Below are 18,730 nucleotides of genomic sequence, written 5' to 3' on the forward strand. Positions count from 1 at the left end.
CCAGCCTCTGAGCTGGCAGTCAGCACAGAGCCCGACACGGGGCTCGAACCCACGAACCGCGAGATCATGACCTAAGCGAAAGTCGGACGCTTAACCGACTAAGCCACCCAGGCGCCCCGAGAAAACTGTACTCTTAAAAAAAGAAAGAAAGAAAGAAAGAAAGAAAGAAAGAAAGAAAGAAAGAGAGAGAAGAAAACTGTTGTCTCTTATTTGTAAGTAGTTTTCAGTCAAAAATTCTCATTTGTCTGAAGATTCAAATCAACATTTTTAGAGGAAAAAACACAAATCTTAATTTTACTTATAACTTAAAATTAAAAGACTGTCTATATTCATATATACTACGATATGAACTACCAAATTCAGCAAGACCCCCAGAATTCAGGGAAATGAAATATCCAAGAATAATACTATATAATTAAAAGCATCATTATTTTTATTGAATACTTGGCAAAAACCAAAGTGTTATTAGGAAGTGTGATTTTTTTCAAAATAGGAAATGTGTGGTTTTTTAAAAACTCCCATATACTATAGCGACAAAAACAATAAAATGCCTTAACAAGAAATATACAAGGCCAATAGAAGAAAATTTAAGAATATGACTGATGAAAATAAAACTGGATCTGAATAAATGGAAAGAAACAATGTTTTTGTATGGGAAACGGTAATGCTGTAAAGCTATTACTCTCTAGATTAAACTACTACATTCACTAGAGTCCCACACAAGAAAAAAAAAATTTTAACATAACTTGACAAGCAGATTATAAAATCTGTCTAAGAATAAAGGCAAAAATCTGCCAAAAAATTTCAGAAAAAATAATGAAGTGAGGTTTGCCTTGTCCTGTGGCCAACCTGTTTTAAAAGGTCCCAAACTCGAGGCACCTGGGTGACTAAATTGGTTAAGCATCCTACATCGTTCAGCTCAGGTCATGATCTCTGCACTGAAAGCTTGGAGTCTGCTACAGATTCTGTGTCTCTTTCTCTCTCTGTCCCTCACCTCTCTCTCTCTCTCTCTGTCTCTCTAAAACAAACATTAAAAAAAATTTATAAAAGATCCCAAACTAGAAGCCCAAGGTTGGCTGAAGTCAGGGAATATACACACACACGTATGTATATATATATATATATATTTATATTTATATTTATATTTATGTAGTCACGTATGTATGTATATAATGGTCTACCCAAAGTTTTTTTTTTTAAACTATGAATTAAATTGTCAACATTTTTAAATGAGAAGATTTACAAAAACATTCAGATTTCAGGCTTCTTTAAAAAAAAAAATCAAAACCTCTAGCAACACTGGGCCAAAATTCATAAACAATAGCATTAAAGCTGAGGCTAAATAGCACAGCTATTCACTAATCAGTATTTGAGTCTGAGAAGCAATATACTATTCATCCAAAGAAGTCAAAACAAACAAACAAAAATACTGACAAAGAAATAATAAAACACATTAATAGAAAAGGGAAATTGGAAATACAGATATCTGTAAGAATTCTTATATATGGCACCACAACCAGTGAGATAGGACTATTCAGTAAATGATGTTAGAAAACTGGATCTGTCCGCCTACAGGGTAACAGGGGAGCATATTTTTCTTCCTAATCTAATAACCAAAAACAAATTTCTGTGTGATCTGAGTCAAGTTTTTTTTAACTTTATAAACCCATAAGTTTTAAAAGAAGAAATGATAGATCTGACTATATTTAAAAATAGAAAAAATCCATATAGCCAAAAACAGAACAAATAAATGTCAAAGACAAGCAAAATACTCTGAAACAAGATCCTTAACATAAGGAATAGTTACAAATCAGAAAAAGAAAGATAGTATTAAGGAAAAGCCAGCATAAGATATGAACAAGCAGTTCACTGGAAAAAAATAGTCAAGAAGTATTTAGAAACATGATATTTCAATAATCAAAAAAATGCAAAATTAGATAATCATATATTTTATAGACTGTATAAATTGGTATACAGTCTTATTAAGATAAAATTTGGTAGCTTCTATCAGATTTTAAATACGTATACTTTCACCTTATAACTATCCTATAAAAAAACTGTTCAAATGTACATAAAATATTAATACAGGAAGAGTTTGATAGCACATAATAATTATAAATCTAAGTATACCTTAATCAGTAGAATAGTTAGTAAGAGTATGATCTGTCCATAACTACAGATAAGAACAGTGAACCTATCCATATATCAACATAGAATGATCTCCAAAACATTACATGAAAAAAACAAGTCAAGGAGTATTATGCATAACATAATCCTAATTTTCTTTAAAATAAAACAATTCTATGAATGCATATAGTTAATAGTTTATCTTATGATTTTTCAACAGTAATAAATTTCAGGTCTGGAAGAGAAGCAAAGTTCAAAGTGAGCCTAAAAGATATTATTTGGCTAGGAAGCAAGGAAGTACTCAAAAACCAAACAAGTCATGTCAAAAGGACATGAAAATCAGCTTAAAGGAGTTCCCAGTGACCAAGGACAATGGAGCATCAAAAGAAGAATGACTGACTAGTGCTGAATTGATCTGTGACCACGTGTTAGTAGTAGCAGCCAGGGGCCTTAAAATCTTCTATATCCATGAAATGTGCAAACATATTCAAAGAAAGAAGAGCAGAGACCCAACAGAAAAGCAGAAGAGACAGAAAAGAACACGGGTCAAAAACTTTTTGATAAGCACGACATATACCACCATCTCATTAAAAATGGATGCATAAAGAATACCCTCCCTAAGCACTCACATGCATGCATCTTGAATTCTTGAAACTATCACCAGTAAAAATTTACCTCCAAAGGATATACAAAAAATAGAGAACAACCAGTCTCATGGGTCCAGAATTACTGAATTCTTGGCAACTGGGTTATTTTCTCACTAATGAAGTGACTCAGTTCTGCATTCATGCCTCTCTGGGAGAGCCCATTCCACGACTCATCAAAATTACAAATTTGTACTCTGTTTATGAACCTTCAGTGTTCCTAGAGAACAGTGAAACCTGTAAATACCGTAATTAGAGTGGTATAATTGGAGAATACCTGATTACATTAGATGAGATCTCTTGGCTACATTTTTGATTGTAGAAAACAGATGTTACAGTGGACATGAAACACAGGAATTATGAATTTTGGTTTTAAATTATGAAATGTTCATAATGCCAACCAAAGTGAGCACTTGAAAGATCTACCCACACAGCATTCTCATCCACTTGTTTTCAAATTCTATAAAGATGTCAGCTAGAAAAACTGCTCATATAGTTGCTTTTTAACAGAAAATGCAGGAAAAACAGCTCTAATTTCTCCGTAAAAAAGAAAAAGGTTAAGTGGCATAATAGACAGGTATTACACAATGGCATAATGCTTCTATCCTAGCATGTTTCAGAAATATTCTTAGAACTGTATTTGCTTTACAGACACTCGTTATCTTCATCCTCTACAAAATGTCTCAAAATAAAAAAAGTCATGCCCCCAATATTCACAAAAGAAATGTGTAAATATGTTAAAGGAAAGCATAATCATATTATGAGTTTTCTGTAATACATAATGAATCTGCAACTGCAAAACATTAAAAGGGTCAAGAAAAGTCTAAAAAATAATAAATTCATAAAGCTACCCAAAGTGATAAATGTATAAGGCCACAGAAGAAACCTAGACATAACCAATATATATGCTTTATATCACCCAGGACAGAGTCTCTCATAAAAAGTCCCGTTTCTGATACTGTCATTTAAGGAATACTAAGTCAAAGAAAATACAGTACTGGCATTTCTAATTCCCAAACTCAAGTGGAAATGTGCATTATATTCCAAAGCAACAGCAAATTTTTCCTGGAATTCTTAGCATAAACTGTAATTTTGTCATCTTACAAGCAGTGTGCTTCATTTTAAAGTATACATAATAAAGATAATATACTTATGATTTTTTTATAATCTTTTGGGGGAGGGGGGCATTTCAGGTAATTTCTCACTCCAAACTTACATTTCTTTCTTTAAACCGTTAGTGACGGGGGATCCTATGTGGCTCAGTCAGTTAAGCGTCCAACTTTGGCTCAGGTCATGATCTCACGGTTCCGGAGTTCAAACCCCATGTCGGCCTCTGTGCTGACAGCTCAGAGCCTGGAGCGGCTTCAGATTCTGTGTCTACCCCCAACTCTTTTGGCCCCTCCCCCCAATTCTTTTGGCTGCACACATCCACTCTATGTCTCTCTCAAAAATAAAAAAACATTAAAAAAAAATTTAAAAATAATAAACTGTTAGTGACAAAACCTCTTTTGCACTTACCTATCGGTATCTTTATCTTCAGGCAGCATAGGAGGCAAAGGTAATGGTGGTAACGTAGAGGTCACTAAAGCCACATGTTGCTCCTTCTCCTTGGCTCCTAAACTTGGTGGAAGTGGTTTGGTTTTCTCTTTAAGAGATACTGGTTCCTCCTTTGTAGCAGCAGACTTACTCTCCTTCCCCACTACAACTGCTTTCTTGGCGGCTTTATCTACAAGCAAGTTATTGTCCACCTTTGTCACCTGAAGAGGTGGCTTTGTTTTTGCCTTGTCATTTTTTAAAGTCCCACCACTCGAGGGAGAAGGGGCGTGTTCTGTTTTCAGTTTCTTCACATCCTTCACATGGTTGGTTTGGGACGCACCGGCGCCCGTCTCTGCGCCCCCCTTTGTGGGTGTCGAAGTGTTTGAGGCTTTGGCAGCTTTGGCAGCAGCCTCAGCAGCCTTCGCGGCTTCTGCAGCCTTCGCGGCTTCTGCAGCTCTTGCTGCCTCTGCAGCCCGTGCTTTTTTATTCTTGTTCAGCTCGGCTGCCAGGCTACTCTTCAGAGTTAGTGTGCTAGGAGAAATGCTAGAGTGACGGCTCCTGGATCGAGACAATCTGTGCCTGCTACGAGATCTTGAATGCCTAGAGGAATATGGGCTTCTGCTTCGGGATTTGGCAGAACGTCTGGTGGAAAATAATGAAGATTTAGTCAGGAATTCAGAAAAGTTCAGTCTGAAATTTACAAAAACTACTAACTCAAGCCTGGTAAATGAAATAGAAATTTATTTAATTTCAAAATCATAATATATATTTTTTGTGGGGGGGGGGGTTTAAAAGACAGAAGAGGCTTTTAAGCAGATTATTATCTGGTGGCTATAATTTTCCTGAAAATAGATTGTCTTGGTCTCGGTCTAGCCTCCGAATGCTCAAAGGTGAGACTGGATGAAAGTAGATCTCTGGTGGAAGAAACACTCTAAGGATTAGGAGGAGAAGTGTGAAGAAGCATCACTGCTGTCTTTAGAGAAGAGAAATACAGCGGCGCTTGGGTGGCTCAGTCGGTTGAGCATCCATCATAAGGTCATGATCTCACGGTTTATGAGTTCGAGCCCTGTGTCGGGCTCTGTGTTGACAGCTCGAGGCCTAGAGTCTGGAGCCTGCTTCAAATTCTATCTCTGTCTCTCTGCCCCTCCCCCCCCAATATATACACTAAAATTTTTTTAAAAAAACAAAATTATCTTTCTGAGGCCTCTGGGATCCTCCTCCTTTAAAAATAAAAGCACACAGGGGCGCCTGGGTGGCTTAGTCGGTTAAGCGTCCGACTTTCGCTTAGGTCATGATCTCGCGGTTCGTGGGTTCGAGCCCCGCGTCGGGCTCTGTGCTGACTGCCAGCTCAGAGACTGGAGCCTGTTTCAGTCTGTGACACCCTCTCTCTCTGACCCTCCCCTGCTCACACTGTCTCTCTCTCTCTCTCCTAGAAATAAATAAAAATATTAAAAAAATAAAAAATAAAAGCACACAACAAGGGTACACCAATGGTAGCAGTGGCAGGGTGAAGTCTGACCAACCTTTCACCAGAGTCTACACTCTACATCTGAAAAGCTTCCTCACCCCAAAAATTCAGAATTCTGAAGTCCGTAGTGCTCTGTCTAAAGCAAGAGTGAAGAAGACAATGCCTGTCATTAGGCAATAAGTAAAAGCAGTCTCTAAATCTTGGAAACTACTTAATAATGACTGCAATTCACTCCTCAAAAACTACTGGAATATACAAAAACTATCATATATTTAAAAGTATGGTGACAACCAAAATTCCTGTAAAACACATCCAGCACCCAGCACCATGTGAAAGGAAGCTGAAGTTTTCAACTCCTCACCTTAATCAAAACTAAAAACAAATATGTACAAGACAAAGGCACTATGATAGTACCTTGACATATCTGCCACATCTCATTTTAATGCTCACATCAATCCTAGCGAAGTATCTACAGTTTACAGTTACCTAAAATCACTCCCATCCTCAACAGTAGTTGTGCTGGTTATTACTTACTGCCACTACCCTATTCCTCCAATACTCTTCTACCCAACTCTGTGCCGAGGGAGGCTAATGTCAACAAATGCACCTTCTGGGTTTCAGTGCTGTCTCCCACTGGCAGATCAGAAGGCAGAGAAAGACTGGATTATTTCTTCCCAGCACCCTCCCTTTTGGTCACATTTTCTGACAGAAGCTGTGTCCCCTTACCACCCTTCTCCACAGCTCTCACTGGGCTCTAAAAACACTGTATTTTCCTTGCCCCTTTAAGCTTCCCTGTGTAACTACAAAAACATCTCTTGTGGGTTCCCTAAATCCACCCCCATCTCCACAATCCTTCATGAAAGTCTCTGGCACCATCTCAGTTGGATTCCTTCAGAACCCTGCCTGATCTACCATGTACGCCAGGTCTTAAACCCAGACCTTCTGACTGTAAGGTAGGTAGGTTAACACAATAAATTAACACGCTGTGAAGGAGATAACTCTTGCTGAAATTTTGTAGAAATTAAGTGGAGAGAGTAAATAAAGCAAAAAACAAAACAAAACAAAACCTCCTAACAACCCATAACTAGAATAGGTCAGAGAGAAAAGGAAGGACTAGAAATTGTACCTGCTAGTAGTAAAGTATGGAGGAAAACATTCAGAAACATTCTACAATTCTAATATGAAAACAAAATGAGGATTAGGTTTAGGATAAACTCAAATACAAAATAAATTTCTCCCTCATCTTTCAAAAACATTTCAAAATGTACTGAGGGCCAACTGGTGTTCGGCACTTAGCTAGTGTTTCATACAAACCCAGTATTTTATATAAAGTATTCATGTAACACTATCTTAGATTAATGGGAACATGGTTTAGAAAACATTTAAATCTAACACTTCCTTATCAGTAAATATTCATATATACTAATCATTAAAATCACCAATGAGCTTACAAGTATTCATGAAAATGAGGAATTTTGTTAAATATAAAGTGGTAAATATCTTAGATAACTTTAATACAAGAACAAAAAGTGTCATAATATGAAACACTCAGTCACATTTTTTAATTTCTTCTCCCTTCAGACTCTTGGGCCTCAAAACAAGTCTGATATGGTATGGTTCTCGGGCAGCAGAAAGGTACATAGCGTACGAAAGTAAAGAGACTATCCTTTCATCAGAGATTAACAGTACAGAACTTTCCTCAAGTTAACTTTCCTACACTAGCAAGATTCTAATCATCATTTTCATACAGACACATAAATTATATTTAACTGAGAGATTTATGACCACTAAGTTTTATCTAAGAAAAGAGAGACAAAGATATCAGGTAAGAACAAAAACAGAAACAAACAAAAAAAAAACACCAATACAATGAACTCCCCTAACCTATTAAACTATTCTTTTCTGGATACAATCTGAATAAGCGTTATCAGCAAAGACATAAAATCTTTTGGTCTTTAAAAGGGATATTTTGGGGGGTGCCTCGGTGGCTCAGTTGGTTGAGCATCCCACTTGGACTCAGGCCGTGATCTCAAGATTTGGGAGTTTGAGCCCCAGATCCAGCTCACTGCTGTCTCCCTCTCTCTGCCCCTTCCCTGACCGCATGTGCTCTCACTCTCACAAAAATAAATAAAACGAAAAAGTAAAACATAAAAGGGATATTGGAAGTGAGGTTTTTAGTTTTTTATCTCTATCAGTTAAATTCTTCTAGCCATACCCTCCATTCCTAATTCTATTTCTCTTCAAAAATTTATTTTATTTTTTAACTTTCTAAGAAATGTTTGTTTACTTATTTTGAGAGAGAGAGAGAGAGAGAGACTGCATGAGAGCGAGCTGGAAAGGGGCAAAGAGAGAGAAAATCCCAAGCAGGGATTATCAGAGCACAGAGCCCAACACGGGGCTCTATCTCACAAAAGGTGAGATCATGACCTGAGCCAAAATCATAGCTGACTGAAGCCACCCAGGTGCCCCAAAAGTTCTTTAACCTTTTACTTTCATGTCCTAGTAAACATGCATTCTCTCAGTGCGTATTTACTAATAAATGTCAATGATATATTTACAGTCTGAAACAAACATGGTTTAGGAACCTAAAATTAAATATAAACACAAAATTCAAGTTTAGGTCATTTTTACAAATGATCTAATACTCCAGTCAAACAGTTAGGAGGGTAAGAAAGTGCATCTCTTGATCAATGATATTATTATATCTTACCAAAAGAACAAAATGGACAGTAGATAGCAAGTCTTTCTTTTAAAAATAAGATTTTTCTTCTTTTTAAAAATGTTTTCTCTAATATTTCTATACTGTAGAATCTGCAGTGAGTACATATTAGCTGTTTCTTGTCTGTTTTCAATGTTTTTGACAGATGATAGCATCTCTTTAAGAAGAGAACTTTTTATGTTCCTAAGGTTTCCAAATTCATACAACACAAAGCAGAATCAGAATAAAAACTCGGTATCCTGAAACTCGACTGGTTAGTGCTCACTGTTAATTAGGTTAGCGTTCCTTGGAGGAAAAGCATAGTGTACTATTCACTCAACTATATCAAACATTCTCTCCAAGAGCCCAGGTCTTCTGAAGGATGCATAATTAGCTAACACTGATTCTTAAAACTTTTACTATTATAATATCCAGTTCCTCATTATATAAAATATATAACTATTATCCAAAAGAACTTTCTGAAATGATACAAATGTTCTATACATGTTGTGTCTGATACATCAGCCACTAGTCTCAACATTTTTTAGCTTCATTTTTATTTTTTAATGATATTATTATTTAATTATTATTAATTAATTAATTAATTTTTTTAGCTTCATTTTTCTACACTGCTTATTTCACATGCTAATAGCAGGTATACCCATTTCAAAAACCTGATTACCCTCCCAAAAAAGATATAAAAATGCTTCCTATGCAAGGATGGTCCAACATATGCTAATCAACAAATGTGACATACCACATCAACAAAATGAAGGATAAAAATCACATGAACATCTCATGTAGATGATGCAGAAAAAGCATTCGACAAAATTCAACATCTCTGCATAAAAATTAAACAAAGTATAGCTGAAACACCTCAACATAATAAAAACTTTGTTACAAGATTAATAAGGTGTGAGATCTAATTTGTAACATGACAAATAGTTGATAACATTGTATAACTGAAATTAACCAAGAGAGCTCTAACCAAAAAAAAAGAAAAAGAAATCTACGTGGTGACGGATGTATTATACAACCTGATTACGATACGAGAATCCTTTCACTATATATATATATATATATATATACATCAAATCATCACATTGACACTTTAAATGCATAATTTTGTCAATTATATCTTAATACAACTAGTTAAAAAAAAAAGGCTTCTAAAATAAAAAACAGAACCTAAACGTAGTCAAAAACCTGTCTTTCTCAATCATCCCTTTTGTTACCTTCTCAGTCAAAATTCTAAATATTCCTACGTAATTTGTCATGTATTGGTATTAGAACAGCTTAATTAAATTTTTTTCCCATTTTTTTCAAGTAACTATTAACAATACTAGGGCAGCCTCTTTTTTTTATTTTTATGCCTCCATTATTTTATTCTTTTGAACTATTTCTGTAGGATTACTTTTTTTTTTTTTTTACAAATAGTTTATTGTCAAGTTGGTTTCCATATAACACCCAGTGCTCATCCCCACAAGTGTAGGGCAGCCTCTTAAATTCATCTTCCTGTTTCAGATCTTCCTTTATCCTAACTAATCTATATTTAATGCAAAGTGAATATTAGGGAATTATACTTTAATATCTCCTCCTCCTTGTAATTTTGTAATTTTAATTTCATCAGTTTCTTCCATCCATTTACCCAGGCTAGAAATCTCCCCAGTTTCCTGATGCCCACAGCACATCGCATCAATTACCTCACTTTATCAGTTCTAACTCAACATCCCCTTACACCCACACTTCTATGCTTGTTTCCTACTGCTGTTGTAACATATGATCAGATTTAGCAGCCTAACCATACAGATTTATTACCTTACAGTACTTGAAGGTTGAAATTCCAAAATCAGTCTTACCGGGCTAAAATCAACACATCACCAGGGCTTTGTTCCTTTTGCGGTCTCTTGGGAAAATCCGTTTCCTTGCCTTTTCTAGCTTCTAAGGGCTGTCCATTCCTTGGCCCTTGGTCCTCTACACAATCTGACCTTTGCTTCCTTTACCACATTTCCTCTTCCACTGCTTCTGGCCTGACATGGCCTTTTCTGACTCTGCTGACCCTCCTGCTTTCTTTTATAAAGACCCTTGTGACTAAAGAAGACCCACCTGTATAATCCAGGACAATCTCTCCATCTCAAGACCCCTATTTTAATCTCATCTACAAAGTCCCTTGGACTGTGTAAGGTAATACACTCACAGGTCCGCATGGATACCTTTGGGTGGGCCATTACGTAGCCTACCACACCCTCCCCTCTTGCATCCGCAAGCCCTTGCTCTGTTTCAGACCTCATTATCTCCCCTGGGGCTACCTTATCATCTCAGATCAGAATCTTCATACATAGTCTCTCCCTACTCCAATAATTCTACAGACACCATAACCAAACAAATCCTCACTGCTGAGTGAATATTACATGCTCCAAATTCACTCATTTTCCTTCTCCTTTTAGTAGCTATTCCAAACCTCCACTATTTATTCCAAACCTTTCTGTCTTCAAGTTAACACCATTTCCAAAGCTTTTTCTTAACATTGCTTTACTGCTATTTTGCAGGAAAAAACAAATTATGAGGCATAGCTCCTACCTACAAGCTTAATCTGCATCTCCACCTACCCCACATATTACCTGATCTCAGAATAGAGGTGTTCTTCTTCCTATCCAAGGCTAACTCCTATAATGCTACCGAGGCCATACTCTCTAGATCTTACTTCAGAGAATGTGGGCCACAAACCAGCAGCATCAGCCTCATCTCGGAGTTTGTCAGAAATGCTGTTATCTCAAGCCCCAACCCAGACCTTCTGATTCAGAGTCTGCATTTTAACAACATCCCCACTAAAGTCTGAGATGCACTATTCTAGGCTGCTCCATGACTATTCCATTATTTGTGACTTCAACCCTTTGCTGTCCATTTACTATTTCCTTTCAAGGATTAAATAATTCGTCTTTAAAATCCTTAAAAACAAACAAGAAAAAACAAAGAATGGTATTTTTATATTTTATCTTTTTCTCTGCTTCCAATTACAACCAAATTCTTTACATACATACCCCTGAAACCCCTATAATTTGGCTGTATCCTCACAGAAATTAATTACTACTAAGGTGACCAATTACCTATCTTTGGGATGGGGGGGATATCAACATCTGTGATGACAATGCTGACCACACCCTTAAAAACAGTTTATAGCCAGTCCTACTCGACCTTCTTTTTCCTATTTTCTTACTTCTATGGCTATTACTCAGTGCTCTCTTCAGATTCCTCTTCACCAAAGCCATCCTCCCACAACAACAGTTTAATGTGTGCTATGTACGGCCTAAATCATCACCCAAACGCTGATTACCTACCAAGTCATCCTCCTCACTCCCAACTAACCTACAAGAACCTTCAACACAATACAGAGAAAACTATTAAGCTTCCTCTCCAAATCCACCCCTTTTCTTTACAGACAACAGCAGATTCTGAAATTCTGACACAGCAAAGATCCAGAAATCACTCCATATTCCATACAGTCGCTTTCCTCTAGTCTCCCAGATCCCACTGATGGGCAAGTCCTGCCAACTGTACATCCTAAACACCTAACTGTCTAGCTTCTTTGCCCCACAGCTACGATTTCTCATGAGGTCCTACATCACCTCCCACTTGGCCCCATGCAATAGTCTCCTTTCCAGATTCCTCGCCACAAATCTCCATCCTTTCCAACTGGCTCTTCCTACCACCACCTGAATCTTCCAGCTACGCCTCCAGCAATGCTCTAGACTATCTTGCACTGCACACAAAGACCTCAACCAGCCATCCCAAAACACAGAACGCTTCTCTTACATTCCTCTCATCTCTTGTTATCTGCTAAGCACAAAGACACCACATATGACGAAATGTCCACACGCCTCTATAAAGCCTTCCCCCACTGTGCCGGAAAGCTGGAGATCCTTGTCCTGAGATCCTACCATACTTGGTTCTTATCTCGTTATAGTTCATTTGTCTTCCCCAACTAGACTGAGATCAACGGTATTTTCATAGCCCTAACTAGCACCAACGTGGCGATAGCAGATGTTCAATAAATACTTGCAGAATTAAGTACTTGCTGAGACTACTCCTACCTTACATTCCTTCCTTATCCTAATATTAAGACGCTGCATAATCTAGTTCTAAACTATCTTTCCTTATCAAGTTCTGAATCTGCCCACTACTGCCATGCCTTTTACTCTCATAGACTCACTTACTGAGAATACCCTCTCACTCTCCATATTCTATTAAAGTCCTACAAGGCCAGGGCGCCTGGGTGGCTCAACTGGTTAAGCGACTTACTTTGGCTCAGGAAATGATCTTGCAGTTCATGGGTTCGAGTCCTGCACTGGGCGCTGCACTGGTGGTGTGGGGCCTGCTTGGGATTCTCTCTCTTTCCCTCTCTCTTTCTGCCCCGTCCCCACTTGCACCCACTCTTTCTCTCAAAATAATTAAATAAACTTTAAAAAAAAAAAAACAAAAAACTCCTACAAGGCCTAGTTCAAGAGTTCTTACTTAACTCAGAAAGCCTTACCACCAACTCCAAGAAAGAAGAAAGCTCTGCTTCCTCTGAACCCCCCATATGGCTGCATCTATCTTAAGATGTTCACCACTCTTAACTTTGTATTTTAGGTATTTAGCACATTGTCTGCTAGACTATATCCTCTTTGAGGAGCAGAAACTAGGTATAATTCAGTGATTTTTTTTTTTCAATCACTCCACAGCCTTTTGCATAATACCACACAGATGGTAGTCTTTTCCTGAGTAAACATACATACCGTATTGCACGTCTCAATTTACAAAACACTTTTATAGACGTTTTTCATTTGACTTGCTCTTCACTGCAACCAAGGTACACAGAAAGATGAGGGGAAACTAAGAAGAAACTTAAGAAATTTATTTAGAGGCCAAGAGTTACAAAGAAGTAGAATCAATACCAAAGACCAAGTCCTCCAATTCAAAGCCAGGAGCTCTTTATCGCTACCCACATCATACTACATCCTTCCTCTCCATTATTTCTTACTTGTCTTTATGGATCACGTTAAAGTCCCAACTCTGTACCATCCCCATTTGCTGAATAACACTTGTGACATACTGCTTTGTATTTTGTCTATTAAAAATATAAATGGATTTGCCTGAAACTCTCCAATGGCTTCTCATTGCATTTAAAATAAAAATAGAAATCTTTAGTTTGATCCACAAGATCCAACTGCCTCTCATCTGCATTACACCCTCCTTTACTCACTAGGTCCCAGCCACACCAGTCTCTTTCCTGATTCTTCAAAGTTATGCTTCTTCCTGACTTGATACCTTGGCAATACTGTTTTCTCTTCCTGTGATGCTTAGATCATCACATAGCTACTCTTTCTTGTCTGTCAGTTAGGATTCTATTTACTTATCAATAATACAGTGAGACTCTCATCAGAAAAATAAATGAGTGGAGCACCTGAGTGGCTCAGTCGGTTGAGCGTCTGACTTCGGCTCTAGTCATGACCTCCCAGTTCATGGTTCAAGCCCCTCACTGGGCTCTGTGTGGACGACTCTGAGCCTAGGGCCTGCTTGAGAGTCTGTGCCTCCCTCTCTCTCTGCCCCTACCCCAATCATGCTCTGTGTCTCTCTCTCAAAAATAAACATTAAAAAAAAAAAATTAAAAAAAGAAAAAGAAAATGAGCACATTATGTACCCCCCCTCTTCCAGCACTGTCTTGCTTATTACTCCATCCCAGTGCCTAGAACAGTGTCTGGTATGTAATTAGGAATCAAAAGGTATGTACTGAATTGATGAATAAAAGAGCAAAGAACATGTTTATCATCTACTTCTCTAATGCCCACAGACGGTAGCTTTGCATAACTGAAACCCAGTTAGCTAACTAACATGCATAGGTCCACTGATGAAATTCTACCTAAACAAAAGATTTAGAAGACAATACCATTTAGCTAATTATCTTCTACATATAAACACTGAGATGAATTTATCATTTTTATTAACAACCAACTATTTTATATCCATTATCCCACAGGAATTTAATGGGTAAAACTAGTTTTTCTATTGTAAAACTATATTTATTCCTTATTTTTAATAACTAGGCCATCTTCTTGATTATAAAAATATATAACCACAGAAGAAATGTAAATGGCCAGTAAAGATATTTAAATGCTCTCTTCTCTCTCATAACCAGAAAAGGCAAAATAAAATGACGGTAATTAATTTGCATCCCTCAGAATGTCAAAAATTGAATTCTGAAAATATAAATTATTTATGAGATTGCACAAAAATGGTCACTAACATAATTTATCAGAAGGAATACAAAATTACTCAGCGTTTTTAAAAGGCAGTTTGGTAATATCTATCAAATGGTTTTGATCTACAATTTCACTCACAAGAACATATTCTACAAAAACACTTCCACACGTGTCAAAAAGATATTACACAGGTACCCTTAAAAGGATTGAATGTAATAGAGAAAAAATGAAAAAAAAAAATCAGTGCCCAAAAATTGATAGTTAAATGAAACTTGAAACATTTTATTATGGAACTCTATGTAGCTAATTAGGAAAGATCTTCAAATCCTACTGCTTTAAAAAAAAAAAAAAAAAGGCATGTAAAAAAATTTATGGCATAGTCACAGTCTTAACATTTACATGTGCATATGTTTGTATGAAAGTATATACACAGAAAAAAGATATACACCTACTTAACACAGTTATACATTTGAAAAGGAACAAGAATAAAAAGGACATTTAGGGTAGCTTTCACATCTTGCTGTGTATTCTTCTGTATGGTTTTCAAGTATCTCACATATAAGTTTTAAATATAAGAATGTGGGTTTTTACAAAAAAGGTAACGCAATTTCATTGGGGAAAAATTTAAAGTACAGAAAAGCTTAAAATAAATACTCATAGGACTTGCCTATGGTTTTGCTGTAGCTCGTATGTCTTTGCTATTGTTACTTTAGAATAAACCCATTTTTGCTAGTAAAAATAAATTTTAAAAAAATTTTAAGAAAAATGAACACCAACAGGGGCACCTTGCTGGCTCAGTCAGTAGAGAATGCAACTCTTGATCTTGGGGCTGTGAGGACAAGCCTCACATTGGGCAGAGAGATTATTTAAACAACAAACAATGAGTACTCAAAACTCATCAAAAGATTAAATAAACACCAAATGAAAAGCTTAAAGATGAACATCACCAGAAATTACAACAAACCAAAATGTATGTTACAACGAAACTTTATCACTCCAAAAAAAATAAAAAAGGCTGTACAGATTTATTCTTACTACAGTATACCAACTGCTTAACCTTAAAAATTAAATTTAGAAAATCAGGGCTACTTAAGTAACCCTAATTAAAGAAAATACTATGAACATTAATGCATATGTTTTTCATAATAAAATATTTTTCAAATGTTCCTGCAGGAAACCAACATAGCTAATCATTATCATTACACACATGCTACAAAATAGGGGGTTTTCCTCTTTCCCTGGACTCTGTAACAGTAATAAATAATTACACAGGCTCATGTATAAAGGTCAACCAAAGCTTCTAGAATTTTTCTGATGCCAAAAATTAGACCTCAAAGGAAACAATTTTAATCAAAAAATAAAGGTATGCTCTTACGAAAAATTCATAGCTAACATCATTTTGTGGAACAAGATTAAAATGCTTTTCCTATAGGATCATCAGGATCAAGACAAGGGAGTCTAATTTTACCACTCCTAATAAACACTGTACTTGAGATTCAAGCCACTGCAATCAGGCAAGAAAAAATAAGTAAAAGGAATCCAGACCTGGTGGGGTGGGGAAGGGTGTAAACCTCCTGCATCTATTTGCAAATGACATAATTTTGTACACAGAAAATTCCAAGAAATCTACTAAAAACTATTAGAACTAATAACCAAGCAAGATGGCAGGATACATGATCAATGAAGAAAAATCTACTACAGTTCCATACACTAGCAATGAACAATTAACTCCCATTACACTTAAAAAGTATACTTAGGAATAAATCTAACAAAAAAAAGTTCAGGGGTTATTCCCTGAAAACTTCAAAACACCACTGAAAATACTGAGGGAACATAAGCGGAAACACATTCCATATTCATATATTTGATGACTTAGTATTAAGATGGCAATACTCTCAAATTGATCTGCAGAGTCAGTGCAATCACTATGAAAATCCAAGCTACGTTTTTTGCACAATTTGGCCAGCTGATCCTAAAATTCATGTGGAAATGCAAAAGACCCCTCTCCTCCTCCAAAAAAGAGGGGGGAAAGCCAAAGCAAGGTAAAAGAGCAAAGTTGAAGGACATGCACTTCCTGATTTCAAGAATTACTGCAAAATTAGAATAATCAAGCACTTCCTGATTTCAAAAACTACTACAAGATTAGAAGAATCAAAACTGTATGGTACTGGTATAAGGACAGACATGTAAATCAATGAACTAGATAAAACTGACAGTCCCTAAATAAAACCTCACATTTAGGTCAACTGATTTTTAACAAGGGTGCCAATACAATTCAATGGAGAAAAAAATAGTCTTTTAAATAAATGGTGATGGCACAACTGGTTTTCCACACAAAAGAACGAGAGCGGACCTCTTTCTCTCACCATACACAAAAATTAACCCAAGATAGATCAAAGATCAGGATGTAAATCTAAACCTATAAAACTCTTAGGAGAAAATATATGAATAAATCTTTGTTACGCTCAATTAGGCAAAGCCTTCTCAGATATGACATCAAAGCACAAGCAACAGAAGAAAAAATAAACTGGACTTCCTCAAAACTAAAACCTAATGTGCATTAATGGATGTCAACAAAGTGATACAATGCGGAAAAAATTGCAAATCATGTATCTGTACCATAATTTAATTGTTCCTCTATCCTATTCATTGTACTTGGATTGTTTCCAGTTTTTTCTTTTTTCTTTTTTTTTTTTTTTACTAGGTAGGCATTAATCCTCCCATTTTTACAAAGTAGAAAGACTAGAGCTCAAAAAGGGTAAGTAAGTGAACTGCCTGATATTGCTCTGCTATGAAAGCAACAGAATTAACAGTCCTTGCTTTTTCCTTTACAGTGGATATTTACCCAGTCAACCCAAGGCAGAAGATCTGCCAACTAGACAGTAGTCTTTTGTTTGTTCTGTTAACACCTCACCCCAGGAATTCTTTGTTTTTTCTTCTTATGAGTCCATAGACAAATGACTCAAAAGCTAAGTGACCTGTCCCAAGTTTACACTGTGAGAATGGCCTAAGTAGGTACAAACAAGTTACCTAGGAAGAGTCCACTATTTTGCACTTAATTAAAATAAACTCTCCCGAATACAAGAGTTCTTCTTTCTAGAAGAAATGTCACAGTCATATTAGTATCTAGAGTATATAAAGAGAGTCAACAATAAGAAAACTCAATTTTAAAATAGGTAACGGATCTGAATAAACATTTCCCCAAAAAAGATATACAAATGGCCAATAAACATATGAAAAAAGGCTGCTCAATATCATTAGTCACTAAAGAAATGCCAATCGAAAGTACAATGAGATACCAGGACAGATGTAATAAAAAAAGACAACTATTGTCAAGGATATGCAGAAATTGAAACCCTCACATATATATAGCTGATTGGCATATAATAAATGATACAGCTACTTTAGAAAACAGATTGGCAGTTCCTTAAGATGTTAAACAGAGGGGCGCCTGGGTGGCTTAGTCAGTTAAGCGTCCGACTTTCGTTTAGGTCATGATCTCGCGGTTCGTGGGTTCGAGCCCCGCGTCGGGCTCTGTGCTGACTGCCAGCTCAGAGCCTGGAGTCTGTTTCGGTCTGTGACTCCCTCTCTCTCTGACCCTCCCCTGCTCACGCTGTCTCTCTCTCTCTCTCTCTCCTAGAAATAAATAAAACATTTTTTAAAANAAAAAAAAAAAAAAAAAAAAAAAAGATGTTAAACAGAATTACCACACGACCCAGAAATTCCACTCCTAGGTATATACCCAAGAGAAATAAAACAGGGGCACCTGGGTAGCTCAGTCGGTTAAGTGTTCAACTTCAGCTCATGTCATGATCCGGTGGTTCGTGGGTTCGGGTTCTGTGCTGACAGGGTGGACCTGGAGCCTGCCTCAAGTTCTGTGTCTCCCTCTCTTTCTGCCCCTCCCCAGATTGCACTCTGTCTCTTTCTCTCTCTCAAAAATGAGCATTTAAAAAAAAAGAAATAAAAACATAACTCATGCAAAAAAAAAAAATCTCATGGAAAAACTAAACAAAAACAA

General features: G+C 36.6%; 1 protein-coding gene across 2 annotated transcripts in view; it reads right to left on the minus strand.

Annotated features, from left to right (window-relative positions):
- Nucleotides 1-18,730, minus strand: part of CDK13 (cyclin dependent kinase 13) — a 119,264-nt gene that overhangs the window by 88,325 nt on the left and 12,209 nt on the right. For both annotated transcript variants that reach the window (XM_039237986.1, XM_039237987.1), the window contains exon 2: nt 4,290-4,949. In XM_039237986.1, coding sequence (XP_039093917.1) covers nt 4,290-4,949 — 660 coding nt within the window. The remainder of the gene's footprint in view (nt 1-4,289; nt 4,950-18,730) is intronic.

The sequence above is a fragment of the Hyaena hyaena genome, unplaced genomic scaffold (assembly GCF_003009895.1).
Source record: "Hyaena hyaena isolate Hyena2069 unplaced genomic scaffold, ASM300989v1 scaffold_133, whole genome shotgun sequence".
NCBI classification, from domain to species: Eukaryota; Metazoa; Chordata; class Mammalia; order Carnivora; family Hyaenidae; genus Hyaena; species Hyaena hyaena.